We start from the raw sequence: 20,819 nt of genomic DNA on the forward strand, positions 1-20,819 counted from the left end.
GATGGCCTGTTCTCTCTTTGGTTCCTCAATGTATTGGTCCAGAAAAACATTCCATATATACTCCAGGAATTCCTCCTCTACGTTATTGTTACTGATTTGATTTGCCCAATCTATATGCAGATTAAAGTCACCCGTAATTACAGATGTTCCTTTATTACATGCGTCTCTAATTTCCTGTTTAATGCCATTCCCAACATCACCACTACAGTTTGGGGGTCTATATACAACCCCCACTAATGTTTTTTGCCCCTTAGTGTTTCTTAGCTCTACCCATATAGATTCCACATTGTCGGAGCTAATATCTTTCCTCACTATTGCGTTAATTTCCTCTTTAACCAGCAATGCAACTCCATTTCCTTTTCCTTTTTGTCTATCCTTCCTAAATACTGAATATCCCTGAATGTTCAACTCCCATCCCTGGTCACCCTCCAGCCATGTCTCCGTAATCCTGACTATATCATACCTGTTTACATCTATTTGCGCGGTTAATTCATCCACTTTATTGCGAATGCTCCTTGCGTTAAGGCACAAAGCCTTAAGGCTTGTCTTTTTAACATTACTTGTCCCGTTCCCACTATTTTTCACTGAGGCCCTGTTTGATTAATGTCCTGCTCCTTTCTCAAAATTCCCAGTTCAGTTCAGACCATACTGGAATTCTTCAGCATTTTCATTGAATTAGCAGGAGCCTGGGACCTTGTCAACAATCCTGCATGAGCATTGCAACTCTTCACTCCATGAGAAAGTGACCTGCCTGCATTTCTTTGGCAATTCCATTCTGCAGCTAGGCACTAAAATGTAGTGGTATATCTGTAACTTCTCTGCCTTGCTTTCCCATTGCACCAGTACCTAACCTCTTGAAATTTGTCCCACATAGCAGGAGCTCGTGTACATAGTGTGATGTCAGTCAAACCCCTGTCACCATGACAAAACATACTGCTGTGGAGCCTGGAGTAATACAAGTTAAAGACACACTTGTGTCTTCATGAAAAACATCTGCGAAAGGGACACAATGTGTCGATTTCCTCCTTGGTAAATAGTGTTTTTTTAAAAAGAAGAAAGGTTTACAAAGCATGAATAGCCTTGCAAAGCAGGATCATGCAGTGTTCTCAAATGCCACGTTGTGCACTTAGTATATAAAATGGATGTTGGATTAATTTTATTACTATGAAGACAAGTTCTAGAAACACACAAAACATACCTGATAGGTTTGGGAGAGTGAGGAACAACCAATACCTCCTCGACCTTTTGGCATCTCAAATGTTCAACTGGTTTTCATTCAGAAGTGCCAGTGGGCTCGTCTCAGTGTAAATTGCCCTGGCACTCAGACCATTTGAGGAACGGGGAGATTTCTGATCCAAAATAGCAGTTTTAGTTGATGGCTGAAGGAAGTGAAGAAAGTAATTTATTAGTTTTGATGTTATGAGGGGCAGCAGGAAGTAGGTGGAACTTGCTATGGATGCAATATTCTGTTGAGCCATATATTTCATGTGAAATATACCAGCTCTTTAGTTTACAAATTGAATTTGCCTCATTGCAATGTTTTATCAGCCCACCTTCTGGAAGACAGGAGCAATGCAAGTGTATACACAGTATACACCCTGAGAGGTTTATTGTCAACACCTTCAAACTACGTTATTGTATGATTAGATATTTTTCAGTAAAGTGTTATGATTCTGCAGAGACCATTAACATTTAAAGAGAAATTCAAACATGCAGTGATCAACTGAAAGAAATTATGCCACAAGATTCCACAGTTTAAAACAAATTGATGTTACTATGCACAAAACAAGTAATGCAAACAGAATCACAGAATCTGGGACACAAATCATCCGGACCTGGAGATTTGTCCACTTCTAAGCCTGCCAACACCTCCAATACCTTGTCACTCCCTATATCAATTTGCTCAAGAACCTCGCAGTCTCTCTCCCAAGTTTCATACCGTCATCCTCATTCTCTTGGGTGAAGGCGGATGTGAAGTATTCATTCAACACTCTACCGATGTCCTCTGACTCCACCCATAGATTGCCCCCTTGGTCCCTAATGGGCCCTACTCTTTCCCTGTTTATCCTCTTCCCATTGATATACTTATAGAATATCTTGGGATTTTCCCTACTTTTACCAGCCAGAGCTTTCTCATATCCCCTCTTTGCTCTCCTAATTGCTTTCTTAAGCTCCACTCTGCACTTTCTGTACCCCACTAATGCCTCTGCTGATTTGCTCCCCTTGTACCTGTTAAAAGCCTCTCTTTTCCTTCTCATCGTATCCTGAATATCTCTGGTCATCCATGGTCCTCTGGGCTTGTTACTCCTTCCTATCACCCTAGAGGGAACATGTTAAGCCTGTACCCTCCCCATTTCCTTTTTGAACACCCCCCCACTGCCCTCTGTAGATTTCCCCACAAGTAGCTGTTCCCAGTCTACCTTGGGCAGATCCTGCCTTATTTTACTAAAATCTGCTCTTCCCCCAATCCAAAACATTTTTTTGCAACTTGTCTATTTCTTTGTCCATAACAAGCTTAAATTGTACCATGTTGTGGTTGCTATCACTAAAATGCTCCCCCACTACCACCTCAGCCACCTGTCCGGCTTCATTCCCCAGAATTAGGTCCAGCACTGCGCCGTCCCTTGTTGGACCCTCTACATATTGACCTAAAAGGTTCTCCTGTACACATTTCAAGAAATCCACTCCATCCAAGCCCTTAACACTATGTCTATCCCAACTAATGTTGGGAAAGTTGAAATCACCTAATATAATTACCCTATTGTTATTGTTTATACACACCTCCACAAATTGTGCACATATTTGCTCCTCAATTTCCCGCTGACTATCTGGGGGTCTATAATAAACACCTAACAATGTGGCTGCCTCTTTTTTATTCCTAAGCTCTACCCACAAAGCTTCATTCGATGCCCCCTCCAAGATATCATCTCTCCTTACTGCAGTAACTGACTCCTTAACTAATAATGCAACGCCTCCTCCCCTGTCTCGCCTGAAGATTCTATATCTCGGAATGTTGAGCTGCCAATCCTGCCCCTCCCTCAACCACATCTCAGTGATGGCTACTATATCACAATTCCACGTGTCAATCCTGCCGACTCGTGGCGCGAACGCCATTTGTATTCATTAACATCTCATGAATGCTCATTAAAAGAGCTGCTCGCCAGAATCTTGTCGCACCTTCCAATCTTACCAGTGGGAAATTACGTCAGCCTCAAACCTGTTTGTAAAGGGGTGGCATGCACAAATCGGGCCTCAGTTCACTCGTAGCTTCAAGGTGAGTGCAACATACATAGCCTACCTGCCATAGCGTTGTGCCAGTCTTGTTGAGATTGAATGCCACACTGTTGGGGCAGTCAGTTTGGTCTGCTCCTGCTCTTTGTCTACATTGTCCCGAAGAACATCACTGTGCTGTGGTACTCATGCTGGCCTCCACTTTCAGACAGTGACCAGTACTGCGGCCATGGTTGGGGAATGCAGGGGTCTTCTATCCCTGGTGGCTGAGACCGTTGTCCACAAGGGCACCACTGTGCAGTGTCTTAGTTAGGCAGAACTCCACTTTCACAAACTAGCACTTCAACTGCGGGTGGGCTGTGAGGATAGGGTGGGGATTAGGAACACGTAGTGGGCAATGAGGGAGGAAGGGCTGTGAGGGGAAAGGGCAAACACGAGTGGGCCTTTCAGAGGTCACCCTCTAAATTGTTGTTGTCACAAGAGTGAACAGGAGTCTGCTTAAAAAAGGAGGAAGACCCTCTTGCGATGAAAGCCACTGAAATCAATGGCTTCATTAGCACTGCTAAAGAGCTACTCAGAACTCAGTGGCTTCACATCACAGTTGCTGCACCTCACAGCATAACACACAGGAATATAGAATTTGGGAATGCAGGCAATAGTGAAAGAGGCACTGGTGCATTATATATGGCATTCCATTAATGAAGGGCTGTCACGAGATTTGACATTCCTAATTGGCCAAAGGGCATCCACTCATTGACCATGAGCAACTGATTGGTCATTAATATGCCACATCACAGCTTGGAGCTCAGAGCTAGGTTGGGTCAATCATCTCAATTATACATTAACATCTCACGCAGTGTTCAAGATGTTACATACCTGCAATGCCATCTTAGTCACCTCGATGTGTGTGCTATGGTCTCAGGGACAAGGTGGCATTAGCCACCATGCAAGTACGTCAGGAAAAACTATGGGCCCTTACAGTTTCTAAATGTATTATCCTCTGAGCTTCGCTTTCTTGCCCCTTGAATCATTAATGTCTTCAATGTTTCCTTTCAGAGAGAAGGCAAAAGCACATATGGATCCAGGGTTCAATGCTGCTTTGGTCAGGGCCCTAATACAATGGAGGAGGCAAAAGAGGGAGAGGCGACTCCATGCGCAGCTCCAGCAGGAGGCCATGCCTCAAGCGGAGCCAGAGTATGAACAGGAGGGTCAGGAGGAGAAACCCAGACAACGGAGACAAATCGGCAGACCTTGGGTTTATCTTAGAAGTGTTATTTACAAATGAGTGAGAAGCAATGCCGTGCACGTCTGCGCTTGTCCTGAGCTCTGGTACGTCATTTATGCCACATTCTTCATGAAGACCTGATGCCACATGGAGTTGGAGGGTATCTCCTGCCAGTGGCTTTGAAGGTGACCACAGCACTTAATTTCTTTGCCTCTGGGTCTTTCCAGGGATCAGCAGGGAGCCTGTGCAGCATCTCTCAGTCTGCAACACATCGATGCACAAGGGAGGTCACAGATGCCCTTTACAGGAAGGCCCATCATTATGCCAGGTTTGCTCTGGATGAAGATAGCCAGGCTATGAGATTCACCAGCTTTGCCACCATCTTAAACTTCCTAAGAGTGCAGGGTGCAATAGACTGCACCCATGTGTCTATACGGGCTTCATGACAGCAGGCCCTAATGTTTATAAACCGCAAGGACTATCATTCCATCAATATACAACTGATGTGCGATCACCGGAAGCACATACTGCATGTTTGTGCATGGTACCATGGGAGCTGGCATGACTCCTACATCCTGATTCACTCCCAGATGCCTGAGATTTTTGAGGGGCCATTACGTCTGCAGGGATGGCTGCTTGGTGATAAGGGTTACCCACTGAAACATGGTTGATGACACCAGTGCACTTCCCTAAGAGTCGTTTTGAGGAGAGGTACAATGCTACTCACAGCTCCACACGCTCCCTTATAGAGCAGACTTTAGAGCTTCTGAAGATGCGCTGCAGATGATTGAACCTTTCAAGTGGCTCACTCCAATACACTCGCAACAGGGTTTCCCACATTATCACAGTCTATTGCGTCCTTCACAATCTGGCAAAGCAAAGAGGTGAACCACTGTCACAGGATGACCTAGAGGAGGATGAGAGCTCATTGGAAGTTGAAGATCCAGAGGCCCAGGAAACCCACGAGGCTACTGAGGGTCAGTATGAGCGCAATCACACCATGGAGGAAGGAAGACATGGATGATGTGCCCATGATACGTTAATTGCTGTCAGATTCCAGGAAGAATAAAGTTAAGTATGGGCATATGGCCACATCTCTCCTAGCCCTCAATGCCATTCCCTTTCATTTCAAGGGATGTCTAACCACTTGCAGTGAGAACGAGTCCTGCATTCACACTAGTGTGTTCTAGCCTCAGGAATTGCAAGGCCATGATCTCTGTTTTGGTCTCTGGGGCACTGTGAGTGAGCTCACTCTGGGAACTGAGTCCACTGAGGAACAAGAGCGATGTGAGAGAGGACTTGAGACCTTCGCCACCATCTAATGATGCAAACACTGCTGCGACTGAGATGTGGACATAGGGATCACCTCCCCCTATCCTGTCTTTTCTTGTGCCACGACCACTGAGGAGACACAAAACCGCTAGAATAACAATGCTGATGAGCTGCCCTCACTCGATGGTGTTCCTTGAGGAAAAAGGGTTAGAAACACTTACATCACACACTTCCAATGAAGATTTAAACACATCTCCCTGACATCACAAGGGTGTGGAGACCAGTTCAACAGAGGCTGACATCACAGGAATGTTAATCTCACAGTGGGACACAATCACTGAGTGGGAGGATGGCAAAACATCTGCATTAGAGGATTCCAATGTACAAAATCACAACACCTTCAGTTGACTAAAACATTCACATAACCATCAAATGTATTCAGAAAAGTGCAATTTCTTTACATGTATAGCACACACGTGGCCCAAAAGTGACATCCAATTTTCTTAATTTTCCTAACCCTACTGCTACGCCTGGGTGCAGCACCGACCTCTGCAGCAGAGGTGGAGGCAGCCTGCTGGCTGCTGCGTCTTGATGTCTGTGATGACCTTGGCGGATGTCCTCTGGTGGCCTAAGGCCTGAGGGCCCTGGCCTGATGAGGGTCACCTGCTCAGGGGCAGAAGAGCCCTCAGTGGTCTGAGCAGTTGGAATAGAGGGAGCCACAGGCAGAGGGGGCTGTGAGCAGCTGCATACCCTTGGACTGTCCTGAGAGGAGGCCCCTGGGGTGTCTGGCTGATGCTCATCCTCCCCGTGGGTGCCCGAGGGCCCCGTCCTGACTCCTGCAGAGGATGGTGCACTTGGAGGGAGGTCAAGGTACCTCGTCCCCATATCACCTACAACTTGATGCTGCCCACCAGGGTGTGTGGTCATGGATTGCAGGGCCAAGCGCTAATCTGGCAAGACCTGCTGGATCAAGTTCTCCATGATTGTCGCCAGCCTTCCCATGGTGACGTCGAGGTGCTTGCATGCCAGAGCCATGACATCACACAGGATGCAGATAGCCTCCTCCATTGTTTGCTCTAGTCTGCTGAGTCTGTTGAATCTCTGCCTGATGTTCCACCGCCTGTCGTTGCATCTCCAGTATTGAGATGGAGGCCACTTCCAGAGGCTCATCATCTGACTCTGAGTGAGTGGCTGGTCTCCAGCAGCTCTCCAAGTGCCAGAGACCTGGGCTGCCCCTGCCTCTGACTGCTGCAGGGACGTGTCAGTGAGTTGTTTTCCAGAAAGTGAGCCCGACCATAATCTATAGCTGTGCCCCACCGGCTTGTGTGCCTCTGAGCTGGTGGAGGGTACGTGTGAGCTGTGACGGTTCTTCCAGAGCTCCCTCTTCAGACATGTTCTTGGGGCTCGGACTGCCTTGTGGGCCTCAATCTGCTGGTGCCTAGAAAATAGAAAATAGAGTTTCAGTTGATGAGCATGAGCTATATAAGGCTCATTGCGATTGACACGATTTGATGAGGTAATGGAGCTCTGATCCATATTAGGTTGTTGGGAGAGGCTGATGTCCCCTTCCCCACAGGAGCAATTCTTATCCACACCAGCCAGCTTGGTTGCAGCCTCCTCAAACTCAGTGAGGGCAATGATGTCAGCTGTCATTGTCCCGGTCTGCGATCTCTCATGCCTGTTGTGCGCCAGCTTGGCCTGTACGAAGAAGAAAGAAAGGCATGTGATGAGAAGGGATGGAGCAGAGGCTGGGTGAGATGTATGTCCCCTGTGTGTCATGAAGAGCCAGGGGATGGAGTGCGAGCAACATGATAGGTGGAATGGTGGTGATGTAAAAGTCCCCATGAGAGAATGAGTGTTGATATGCGTCCCCCGCTAATGGTTGTGTGAGATCCCTGAAGAAAGTAACTATTTGAGTGCATGATGCCATGATGAGAGTTTGATACTGGAGGGAGTTGAAGGATCACTTACCCTGGTGGAGCGGATGAGATCATTCATCCTCTTCCTGCACGGGATGGTGTTTCGGGTGCGGTTGCCAGCTCTGCAACGGCCTCCCAGGCCAGAGATATGAGCCTGCTGTGCTTCCTGGAACCATCCTTAGGATACCAGACATGCCTGTGCACCCACTCTCCTCTGATCAAGGCCTGGAGGACCTGGTGGGTGAAGCAGGTGCTCCCTTCTTCTTGAGGCTTTCGGCCTTCTTCATGTGGCTGGAAGACACCTCTGCACGTGTCCTGAAGACAGGTGGGCTGGAGAGAGTGAGATATATGTATTGGACTGGCGTTTAAATGTGGCGCCCAGGCCTTTGACCCCGTCAACTGATGGCGGGCAGATTAATCAGCTCCTGACCCATCCAGGTGATTCGGCCTGTGCATAATTAATGAGCTTCCAAGTGCAGAATCGGGCGCGAGTTCCCATCATTCTGGCCAGCGGAGTGGGTGCCTCTGAAACCACCCACCCTGCTGGCCAGAAAATTCTGCCCATAGAGTACACAAGCAAGGAAGTTATGTTAATCTTGTATAAAACACTGGTCAGGCCTCAACTGGAGTATTGCATCCAGTTCTGGGGTCCACTCTTTAGAAAGGATGTGAAGGCATTAGAGAGAGCACAGAAAAGATTCACGAGAGTGGTTCCAGGCTTAAGGAACTTCAATTACGTAAATAGATTGGAGAAGCTGGGACTGTTTTCCTGGGACAATAGAAGGTTCAGAGGAGATTTGCCTGTACGTGTGGTGGAGGCAGGTTCAATCGAGACATTCAAGAGGGCATTAGATGATTATTTGAATAGAAACAAGGTGCAGGGGTATGGGGAAAAGGCAGGGCAATGGCACTAAGTCATAATGCTCATTTGGAGAACTGGTGCAGACACAATGGGCCGAATGGCCTCCTTCTGTGCCATTAAGATTCTGTGATTTGATAGAGGCATTCAAAATCATGAGGGCTCTGGACAGAGTGAAGAGGCAAAAGTTGTTTCCATTGGCGGAAGGATCGAGAACAAGAGGGCATAGATTTAAAGTAATTGGCAATAGAAGCAATGGTGACATGAGGAAAACATTTTCACGCAGCAAGTGGTTAAGATCTGGAATGCACAGCCTGAAAGTGTGGTAGAGGCAGGTTCAGTCGAGGCATTCAAGAGGGAATTAGATTATTATCTGAAAAGGAAAAATGTGCAGGGCTACAAGGAGAAGGCCAGGGAGTGTTTAATGCTCCTTCGGAGACCCAGCGCAGACATGATGGACCAAATGGCCTCCTTCTATGCTGTAACCATTCTGTGATTTATGGGAGGATGTCCTACTGCACACCTGATAATTGTATCAATGAGTTTATGATAATAGTCCTCCATTCTATTGCAGTGCATCAACTGACAGAATGGCCTGATTTTACCAAGATGATGGATGCTGGTGTTTTTCTACTCACTTTTGTGCTCTTAGGCCATGTCTGATAGGAACTGGATTGAGCTGTCAAAGCCCCCATCAACTGCAATACCCTCATCAACCCTCTGTTACCTCATCAAAAAAGTTAATAAAGGTGGTTAAACATGATTTGCACTTAACAAATCCATACTGACTTTCCTTAAGTAATCTATACTTTTCCAAGTGACTGTTAATGTTGTCCTGGATTAATGTTTCCTAAAGCTTTCCTAACACCAACTGCAAATTGGTTGCACTGTGTTTTTAATAAATTCCAATCTACCTCCATGGCTCAGGTTCATCCTCAGAAATCAACATAAAACACTATGGTCGTGTTACCTCATTTCTTAGGAATGCATAAGAACTGGATATAGAATCAACATACAGCAAAGAGGAAATGACTGTTAATTTAATATAGTCAATATACTGTTTGCAACTAGTTAAAATTATTTTTCCAATACAATGTGACTGGTAGAAATTATTTATGACTAGATATATAGCTGGTGAATAACACTATGTCAGCTAGGTAGTTATATTCAATTTGCTAGTCCATTAAGTGCTAACGAAATCTACAGTGAGTACAGTTGAAGGGACAAAGTTCTGATGAGTAGGTACCGTGAAAGAATAACCTGAGTTTCAACTCAAAAAAATATCAATGGTGAATACATCAGGCTGATAGCTGCTATATCTTGTTCTTGTTGTAGGATCCAAAGCTGCTTATGATTCAGAATTACACATCATACATGAAAGAATGGCTGGTCAAAATTGGATGTTGCTCCAAGAATGTGGCACTTCACTGTGTTCCTAAAGGTGGAAAAGTACTGACCAAGGATCAAAGTTTGGCATTTTGTTGACTTGTGAGTTACTGGAGAGAGAATAACTTTTGAGTATCAGGCTGAAAAGAAAAAGGCACAATCAATTTATGAAGTGGCAATGGGAAAGCGTGAAAAAATGTTTTGAACTGGAAACAGGAATACGCTGGAGATGAATTTGATATCAAATTGTCAAGCCGTAAACGCAACTCAATTGTAAGAAGTCGAGCCTACTACAGTTGCACAATTAAAATCACTTCTCTCTCTTTCCCTTAGTTTGGGATCCTGTTTTGACTCACACATTTAAAAACTGTGGAGTTGAATTGTCAAACAGTAGTGACACTCACACTAGATAGATGCCAGAATGGCATTGGAAATTGATATCCAATCTCTCAAAGGTCTAGAACGTGAGAAGGTTCTGGAAGTCCTGCATCGAGATGAAATGCTACGTAAAGCTGAACGAGAACGGATAAGGTGAGTAGCATAAAAATCTTAATAATTCTGCAAAAGAGAATTATCATTGCTGCAGTGAGGTAACCATGACTTATGCATCAAAGAAAATGTTAGAATTATGATGAATTATGAATGGTGAGATCAAAGCAACATTTAGCATCAAAGTATTGATAGCAAAGTAACATTACACTGTGGTATTGACCAAATGATAAACCATAGCTTGAAGGTACTATACAGGAAAAATTGATGGCAGATCAATTTCTTCAATTGCAAGATATGAAAGACTCAAGTGACAGGCAACCTGTTTAATTTATATCTGTGGACTGATACCAATCAAATGGATTGATGGTTTGATATCAGTTCTTTTTGTGGTTTGGTTTTACAAATTACTGTGTTGATGGTGCCATTTTAAGCTATATACAGTATGGAAATAAATGGAACTGATCTTCTGCAGAAGTCCGAGCATAATTTAAATTTACCTCAGGAAACTTGCTGATTATCAATAACTTAGATGAAACGAATCCAAGTCAGTTGAAGGCACAAAGTTGAGGGACAGAGTAAGTAGAGAAGATGGGAGCAGGACATTACAAAAGGAAATTGACAGATTAAGATAGACTGGACGCAAGTGTGGCAGATGAAGCTTAATGTGGGAAAGTGTGAGGTCATCCAATTTTGACCGAAGAATGATAGATCAGAGTGTTTTCTAAGTGGAATGTTTGCCTTTATCTCAAAGGGGCTGGAATACAAAGGGTGGAAGTTATGTTAAAGCATTGGTTAGACTGCTCTGAAATATTGCATGAAGTTTTGGACACCACACCTCAGGATGGTTATATTTGCCTTGGAGACTTAGAGATTTACTGGTATGATACTGGAGCTAAAGGGTTAAATGATGAGGAAAGGCTTATATTCATTTGAGCATAGGAAGGGTGATCTAATTGAGATGTTTAAGATGATTAAAGTGCTTTATAGAGTAGAGTGAGGCAAGCAATTCTTCTACTAGGGAAGTCCAGAACAAAGGGGCATAATCTTAAATTTAGAGATTGGCCATTCAGGGGTGAAGTCCAGATGCATTTCTTCATATAAATGGTAGGGCAGATTTGGAACTAACTCCCAGAAAAGGCTGTTGAGGTTAAGCCAATTGAAAATGTCAAAACGAAATTGACAGATTTTTGTTAGGCAAAGGATATTGAACACAGGCCAGTAATTGGGGCTAAAATACAGATTAGCCACTATCTAATTGAATCAGGCAACAGGCTAAAAGGTCTACCCTGGTTCTTACGCTCCTACTAATCTATAAGTAATGTGGATGATTATAATGATTTCTTAAGATAAGTTTTAAGTAGACAAAATTGCCCATTAAATTAATGAAATCAACAGAGACAAGTGAAAAATTTAAAATACATGCATGAAAATAAAAAGAAAAATTTGCATTTATAAAGTGCTTTTCACAACGACTGGATGTCTCCAAATGTTTTACAGGTAATGAAGTACTTTTTGAAGTCTAGTCATTGCTGTAATGTAGGAATGCGGTAGCTAATTTGCGTTTAGCAAACGCCCATAAACAGCAATATGATAAAGACCGGATAATCTGTTTTTTGTGATGTTGGTTGAGGGATAAATATTGGCCAGGACAATGGGGATAACTCCCCTGCTCTTCTTTAAAATAATGTCATGAGACCTTTTACACCCAGCGGAGTAGGCCTTGGTTTAAGGTCTCATCCAAAAGACAGATGACTTAAACCTCAGTGAGAAACGTGTCCATGACATTGGAGTACTGTATCTAACAACCAAGCAACTTCTGTGTAACTCTGCCAGGAAGAGTTTTGAAAGTTCAGGATTGATTACTCATTGATCACCCTGTTATGAGGTCATCTGTTAGAGAAGGCACAGGAGTTTCAAAGACGGACCAGATGAAGGTTAAATTTCTTACCTAATTCACCTATCACTGCACACTTCAAACATCAAGTTCACTCAGCCAAGCATCCAGTCCACGCAGCTCATCCACCCAATACACAACTCATCCAGCTGAACATCGAAACAGCAGCCCAGATTCCAACCCATACAGTTCTGCAACCAACTCATCCAATGCAACATCCAAATACTGCCCTTATCCAAATCTGACTCACCAAACCAATTTGCATGCACCCAGCCCAACATCTAACCATCAAACCGACACACAGCACAACATACAACTCAACAGTCCAACACACAAGTCACCCAGTCCAACACACAAGTCACCCAGACCAGCTCCTAATCCACTCAGCCCAACCCAGCATATAACTCACTTGGTTCAGCATCCTGATCACCTAGTCCAAGATCCAAATCAATCAGTCCAACAGCTAAATCACACAGACCAAAATTCAACACATCCAGCCCAACAATGAACCCTAACCAAGTTACAGCACATCCAACCCAAAATTCAACACACCCATCCCAACATTCAACACATCCAGTCCAATATTCAATACACACGGCCCAACATTCAACCCACCCAAGCCCAAACATCTGACCCATCGAGCCCAACAATCAACACACTCAGTCCAACATTCAACACACCCGGCCCAACATCTAACCCAGCGAGCCCAATGTTCAGCACACCCAGCCCAACGTTCAGCACACCCAGCCCAAAGTTCAGCACACCCAGCCCAAAAGTACTGAGCAAACTTTTGGGGTTAAAGGGTGATAAGTCCCCAGGACCGGATGGCCTACATCCCAGGGTCTTAAAGGAAGTGGCAGTGGAGATAGTGGATGCATTAGCTATAATATTCCAAAATTCCTTGGGTTCTGGAAAGGTTCCAATGGATTGGAAAAATGCTAATATAATGCCCTTATTCAAAAAAAAGGCGGGGGGTGGGCAGAAAGTGGGAAACTATAGACCAGTTAGTTTAACGTCTGTCATTGGGAAATTGTTGGAATCCATTATTAAGGAAGTAGTAATGGGGCATTTGAAAAGTCAAAATGCAATCCATCAGAGTCAGCATGGTTTTATGAACAGTAAATCGTGTTTGACTAATTTGCTAGAGTTCTTTGAAGATGTGACAAGCAAAGTGGATAATGGGCATCCTGTAGATGTAGTATATCTGGACTTCCAGAAGGCCTTTGATAAGGTACCCACAAAAGATTAATACACAAGATAAGATCACATGGAGTTAGGGATAATATATTAGCTTGGATAGAAGATTGGCTAACCAACAGAAAGCAGAGAGTCGGAATAAATGGGCCTTTTTCTGGATGGCAAGCTGTAACTAGTGGCCACAGGTTTCGGTCCTTGGGCCCCAACCATTTACAATCTATATTAATGACTTGGATTCAGGGATAGAAGGTACTATAGCTAAATTTGCAGATGACACCAAAATAGGTGGGAAAGTAAGTTGCAATGAAGAAATAAGAAATTTACAAATGGATATGGACAGGTTAGGTGAATGGGCCAAAATTTGGCAGATGGACTTTAACGTGGATAAGTGTGAGGTTATCCATTTTGGTCGGAAGAATAAAAAGGCGACTTATTTTTTAAATGGAGAGAAACTTCAGAATGCTTCAGTGTAGAGGGATCTGGATGTCCTCGTGCATGAATCGCTGAAAGCTAGTATGTAGGTACAGTAGATAATAAGGAAGGCAAATGGAATTTTGACATTTATTGCTAAAGGAATAGAGTATAAAAATAGGGAAGTGTTGTTGCAACTGTACAAGGCATTGGTGAGACTGCACCTGGAGTACTGTGCACAGTTTTGGTCCCCTTACTTGACGAAGGATGTAGTTGCCTTGGAGGCAGTTCAGAGGTTCACTAGATTGATTCCAGAGATGCGGGGCTTGTCTTGTGAGGAGAGATTGAGCAGTTTAGGCCTATACTCGCTAGGGTTTAGAAAGATGAGAGTAGATCTAATTGAGGTATATAAGATGCTAAAGGGGATGGACAAAGTAGACGTGGAGCGGATGTTTCCCCTTCTGGGGCATTCTAGAATGAGAGGCCATAGTTTTAGGCTAAGGGGTGGTAGATTTATATCAGAGATGAGGAGGAATTACTTTTCTCAAAGGGTCGTGAATCTGTGGAATTCACTACCTCAGAGTGCAGTGGATGCCGGGACACTGAATAAATTTAAGGAGGAGATAGACAGATTTTTAACTAGTAACAGGTTGAAAGGTTATGGGGAGAGGGTGGGAAATTGGAGTTGAGGCCGAATTGAGATCAGCCATGATCGTAATGAATGGCGGGGCAGGCTCGAGGGGCTGAATTGCCTACTCCTGCTCCTAGTTCTTATGCTTAGCACACCCAGCCCAATGTTCAGCACCCCCAGCCCAACATTCGACACCCCCAGCCCAACGTTCAGCACATAAGAACAAAAGGGAAGGAGTAAGTAAAGTGAGTGTTGGTCCTCTAGAGAGTGACAGTCGGGAGTTAATTGTAGATAATAAGGAAGTGGCGGAAGAAATGAACAAATATTTTGCTTCTGTGTTCATTATAGAGGATACAAAAAACATTCCAGTAATAGCTGCAAATCAGGAGGTGAACGGGGGAAAGGAACTTGGTGAAATTGAAATCACTAGGGAAACGGTACTGAGCAAATTGATGGAGCTGTGGGCTCGCAAGTCTCCGAGTCCCAATGGACTACATCCTAGGGTTTTAAAAGAGGTGGCCAATGAGGTAGTCGATGCGCTGATGTTAATTTTACAAAATTCGCTAGATTCTGGAAAGGTTCCATCAGACTGGAAAGTAGCAAATATAACCCCTCTATTCAAGAAGGGAGGAAGGCAGAAAACAGGAAACTATAGGCCAGTTAGCTTGACATCAGTTATGGGGAGGTTATTAGAATTGATCATTAAAGAGGTTATAGCTGGGCACTTAGAAGAGCTCAAGGCAATAGGGAAGAGTCAGCATGGTTTTGTGAAAGCAAAAGCATGTTTAACCAATTTATTGGAGTTTTTTCAAGGAGTAACATGTGCAGTGGATAAAGGGGAGCCTGTAGATGTACTGTACTTGGATTTCCAGAAGACATTTGATTAGGTGCTACATCAAAGAATATTATGGAAAATAAAAGCACAAGGTGTAGTGGGTAACATATTAGCATGGATAGAATATTGGCTGGCTGGCTGGCAGAAAGCAGAGAGTATGTCTAAATGGGCCCTTTTCTGATTGGCAGGATTTGATGAGTGGAGTCCCACAGGGGTCTGTACTGAGGTCTCAACTTTTTACGATTTACATCAATGACTTAGATGAGGGAAGTGAAGACATGGTAGCTAAATTTGCAGATGACACAAAGATAGATAGGAAAGTATGTTGTGAAGAGGACATGAGGATGTTCCAAATGGATATAGATAGGTTGAGTGAGTGGAAAAGATCTGGAAAATGGAGTTTAATGTGGGAAAATGTGAAGTTGTTCACTTTGGCAGGAAGGGCATAAAAGCAGAATATTGCTTAAATGGAGAATGGCTGCATAATTCTGAGGTGCAGAGGGATATAGGTGTTCTAGTGATGAGTCACAAAAAGTTAGTATGCAGGTACAGCAAGTAAATAAGAAGGCTAATGGAATGCTATCCTTCTTCTGAGAGGGATTGAACATAAAAGTAAGAATGTTATGCTTCAGTTATACAGGGCATTGGTGAGACCGTGCTTCGAATACTGTGTGCAGTTTCGGTCTCCTTATTTAAGGAAGGATGTAAATGCATTGGAGGAGGTTTAAAGGAGGTTTACTGGATTGATACCTAGAATGAGTGGGTTTTCTTATGAGGAAAGGTTAGACAGACTGGGCTTGTTTCCACTGGAGTTTAGAAGAGTGAGGGGTGATTTGATTGAAGTATACAAGATCCTGAATGACCTTGACAAGGTGGGTGTCGAAAGTATTTTTCTCCAGTTTAAAATAGATTAAGCTAAGGAAAGGTAAAGGTTCTAGCTTTTATTTAAAGTACGTAAATAATTTAACTTACTTAAAATAAGGGTATTTTTTTTCAACTAGAGGCATGGCAGGGCAGCTCAGTCCCACGTTATGTACTGCCTGCAACGTGGGAAATCCTAGACACTCCTTGCACTCTGACCACCCACATGTGCAGGAAGTGCCATCGGCTGCAGCTACTTGAGCTCTGAGTTTCGGAGCTTGAATGGCAGCTGGAGGCACTGAGGTGCATCCGTGAGGCTGAGGGTTTCGTGGATAGCACGTTTTTAGACGTGGTCACGCTACAGCTTACGGAAATGTAGACAGAGAGGGAATGGGTAACCGTCAGTCAGAAGAAAGATGTCAGGCAGGTAGTCAGGAAATCCCCAGCATCTTGCTTGAGAGCTGTTTTTCTGTGTTGGAAAACAGTGAGAGTGACGGTTCCTCTGGGGAGTGCAACCAGGCTTATGGCACTGTGAGTGGCTCAGCTGCACAGCGGGGGGAAGAAAAAGAGGGGAAGAGCAATAGTGATAGGAGACTCAATAGTAAGGGGAACAGACAGGCATTTCTGTGGCCGAAGACGTGACTCCAGGATGGTATGTTGCCTCCCTGTTGCCAGGGTCAAGGACGTAACTGAATGGCTGCAGGGCATTCTAAAGGGGGAGGGCAAACAGACAGAGATCGTGGCGCATATTGGTACCAACGACATAGGCAGAAAAAGGGATGAGGTCCTGCAAGCAGAATTTAGGGAGTTAGGAAGCAGATTGAAAAAAGGACCTCAAAGGTAGTAATCTCCGGATTACTTCTGGTGCCACGTGCTAGTGAGTATAGAAATAGGAGGTTAGTCCAGATGAATGCGTGGCTGGAGAGATGGTGCAGGAGGGAGGGATTTAGATTTCTGGGACATTGGGACCATTTCTTGGGGGGCGGTGGGACCTGTACAAGGCGGACGGGTTGCACCTGAACCAGAATGGGACCCCATCCTTGCGGGGAGGTTTGCTAGTGCTGTTGGGGAGGGTTTAAACTAACTTGGCAGGGGGGTGGGATCCTGAAAGGAGGTTCAGCAGGGGAAGAGGCAAAGCCAAAATTAGAAGAAACAGCAAATGAGCCTGGAAGGCATCGAAATTATAGGCCAGTTAAGGCAACAAGGGAGCTTGGCAAGGTTGGATGGTATTTATTTTAATGCAAGGAGTCTGTCAAATAAGGCAAATGAGCTGAGGACACAAATTAACACATGGAAATGCGATGTCATTGTTGTCACAGAGACATGTTGAGAGAGCGGCAGCAGTGGCAGCTCAATATTCCAGGATATAGGGTCTTCAGGCAAGACAGGGAAGGAGGGAAAAGAGGAGGGTGTATTGCAATATTGATCAAGGAATCAATTACAGCAGTAAGGAGGGATGACATCTTAGAAGGCTCCACAAATGAAGCCATATGGGTAGAGCTGAAAAACACAAAAGGAGCAATCACATTGCTGGGAGTGTACTATAGGCCCCTAAACAGTCAGAGAGAAATAGAAGAGCAGATATGTAGGCAAATTTCAGAGAAGTGTAAAAATATTAGGGTAGTAATAGTGGGGGATTTCAACTACCCCCAACATTCATTGGGTTAGTAATAGTGTGAAAGGTTTAGCGGGAGTGGAATTCTTAATATGCACCCAGGAGAGCTTTTTAAGCCAGTACGTAGAAGGTCCTACAAGAGAGTCCTGGTCCTGGACTTAATTTTAGGGACTGAAGCCGGGCAAGTGGTAGAGGTATCAGTGGGGGAGCGTTTTGCAGATAGTGATCATAACTCCATTAGATTCAAGGTTGTTATGATAAAGGACAAGGATGGGCCAAAAATCAGAGTTCTAAATTGGGAGAAGGCCGATTTTAACAAGATTAGATATGATTTGGCCAGAGTGGACTGGGAGCAGCTACTTTTAGGTAAATCTGCATCAGAGCAGTGGGACTCATTCAAGAAGGAAATAGGGAGAGTACAGGGCCAACATATTCCAGTAAAGACAAAGGGTGAGACCAACAAATCCAGGGACCCAGGAAGTCAAGGGATATACAGGACTGGATAAAGAGAAAAAGGGAAGCTTATGGCAGATACCGAGGGCTCAAAACAGCAGAAGCCCTAGAGGAGTATAGAATGTGTAGGGGGGAGCTTAAAAAGGAAATTAGGAGAACAAAAAGGGGGCATGAAAAAACATTGGCAGGTAAAATAAAGGAAAACCCAAAGTTATTTTACAAGTGCATTAAGAGTAAGAGGATAACTAGGGAAAGAGTAAGGCCCATTAAGGACCATAGTGGTATTGTGTGTGTGGAGCCGGAAGACATAGGTAGGGTTCTAAATGAATACTTTGTGTTGATATTCACAAGTGAGAGGGACGACGTGGGTATGGAAATCAGGCAGAAGGACTGTGATATAATTAAAGAAATTAGCATAGAAAGGGAGGAGGGTCTAAGTGGTCTTGCAGGTTTAATAGTAGATAAATCTCCTGGCCCAGATGAAATGTATCCCAGACTGTTGAGTGAGGCATGGGAGGAGATAGCAAGGGTGCTGGCAATAATCTTCAATACCTCTCTGGCCACAGGAGAGGTGCCGGAGGACTGGAGGACAGCCAATGTGGTACTGTTATTCAAGAAAGGAGGAAGGGATAAACCAGGAAACTACAGGCCGTCAGTCTAACCTCAGTGGTAGGGAAACTATTGGAAGCAATTGTGAGGGACAGAATTAATCTACACTTGGAGAGGCAGGGATTAATCAAGGACAGACAGCATGGTTTGTCAAGGGGAGGTCATGTCTGACCAATTTGATTGAATTTTTCGAAGAGGTGACCAGGTGTGTAGATGAGGGCAATGAATTTGACATAGTCTTCTTGGACTTCAGCAAGTCTTTTGATAAGGTCCCACGTGGGAGACTGATAACAAAGGTTAGAGCCCATGGGATCCAAGGCAATTTAGCAAATTGGATCCAGAATTGGCTGAGGGGCAAGAAGCAGAGGGTGATGGTCGAGGGGTGTTTTTGTGACTAGATTCTGTATCCAGTGGGGTTCCACAGGGATCGATATTGGGTCTCTTGCTGTTTGTGGTATATATAAATGATTTAGATTTGAATGTAGGAGGGTTGATCAGTTAGTTCGCGGATGACTTGAAAATTGGTGGGGTGGTAAATAGTGAGGAGGATAGCCTTAGATTGCAGGAGGATATAGACGGGCTGGTCAGATGTGCTGATCAGTGGCAAATGGAATTTAATCCGGATAAGTGTGGGGTGATGCCTTTATTAGCCAAGGCATAGAATATAAGAGTAGGGAGGTTATGCTGGAACTGTATAAAATGCTGGTTAGGCCACAGCTAGACTATTACGTGCAGTTCTGGAGTCCGCATTATAGGAAGGATGTGATTGCACTAGAGAGAGTGCAGAGAAGATTTACCAGGATGTTGCCTGAGCTGGAGAGTTTTAGTTATGAGGAGGGATTGGATAGACTGGGGTTATTTTTCCTGGAGCAGAGGAGATTGAGGGGGGACATAATTGAGGTGTATAAAATTATGAGGGGCATAGATAGGGTAGACAGCAAGGAACTTTTAAGGCTTTGTGCCTTAATGCGAGGAGCATTCGCAATAAAGTAGATGAATTAACCACGCAAATAGATGTAAACAGGTAGGATATGGTCGGGATTACGGAGACATGGCTGCAAGGTGACCAGGGATGGGAACTGAGCATCCAGGGGTATTCAGTATTTAGGAAGGACAGACAAAAAGGAAAAGGCTGTGGAGTTGCATTGCTGGTTAAAGAGGAAATTAACGCAATAGTGAGGAAAGATATTAGCTCCGACAATGTGGAATCTGTATGGGTAGAGCTGAGAAACACTAAGGGGCAAAAAACGTTAGTGGGGGTTGTATATAGACCCCCAAACTGTAGTGGTGATGTTGGGAATGGCATTAAACAGGAAATTAGAGATGCATGTAATAAAGGAACGTCTGTAATTATGGGTGACTTTAATATGCATATATATTGGGCAAATCAAATTAGTAACAGTACCTTAGAGGAGGAATTCCTGGAGTGTATATGGAATGTTTTTCTGGACCAACACATTGAGGAATCAAAGAGAGAACAGGCCATCTTCGACTGGGTATTGTATAATGAGAAAGGAATAATTGGCAATCTAGTTGTGCTTGGTCCCTTGGGGATGAGCAACCATAATATAATAGAATTCTTCATCAAGATGGAGAGTGACGTAGTTGATTCTGAGACTTGGGTCCTGAATCTTAATAAAGGAAACTACGACGGTATGAGGCGCGAGTTGGCTATGATGGATTGGGAAACATTACTTAAAGGGATGACGGTGGATAGGCAATGGCAAACATTCAAAGAGTGCATGGGTGAACTGCAACAATTGTTTATTCCTGTCTGGCGCAAAAGTAAAACAGGAAAGGTGGCTAAACCATGGCTTACAAGGGAAATTAGAGATAGTATTAGATCCAAGGAAGAGGCATACAAATTGGCCAGATAAAACAACAGACCTGAGGATTGGGAGCAATGTAGAATTCAGCAAAGGAGGGCCA

At 44.2% G+C, this 20,819-nt stretch overlaps 1 protein-coding gene across 1 annotated transcript in view; it reads left to right on the forward strand.

Moving 5' to 3' along the window:
• Positions 1-20,819, forward strand: part of sytl3 (synaptotagmin-like 3) — a 189,375-nt gene that overhangs the window by 16,156 nt on the left and 152,400 nt on the right. Inside the window, exons 2-3 of the mRNA XM_078556832.1 lie at positions 9,081-9,255; positions 9,842-10,423. Coding sequence (XP_078412958.1) covers positions 10,314-10,423 — 110 coding nt within the window. The 5' untranslated portion in view covers positions 9,081-9,255; positions 9,842-10,313. The remainder of the gene's footprint in view (positions 1-9,080; positions 9,256-9,841; positions 10,424-20,819) is intronic.

Source organism: Cetorhinus maximus, chromosome 14, assembly GCF_964194155.1.
Source record: "Cetorhinus maximus chromosome 14, sCetMax3.hap1.1, whole genome shotgun sequence".
Classification (NCBI taxonomy): Eukaryota; Metazoa; Chordata; class Chondrichthyes; order Lamniformes; family Cetorhinidae; genus Cetorhinus; species Cetorhinus maximus.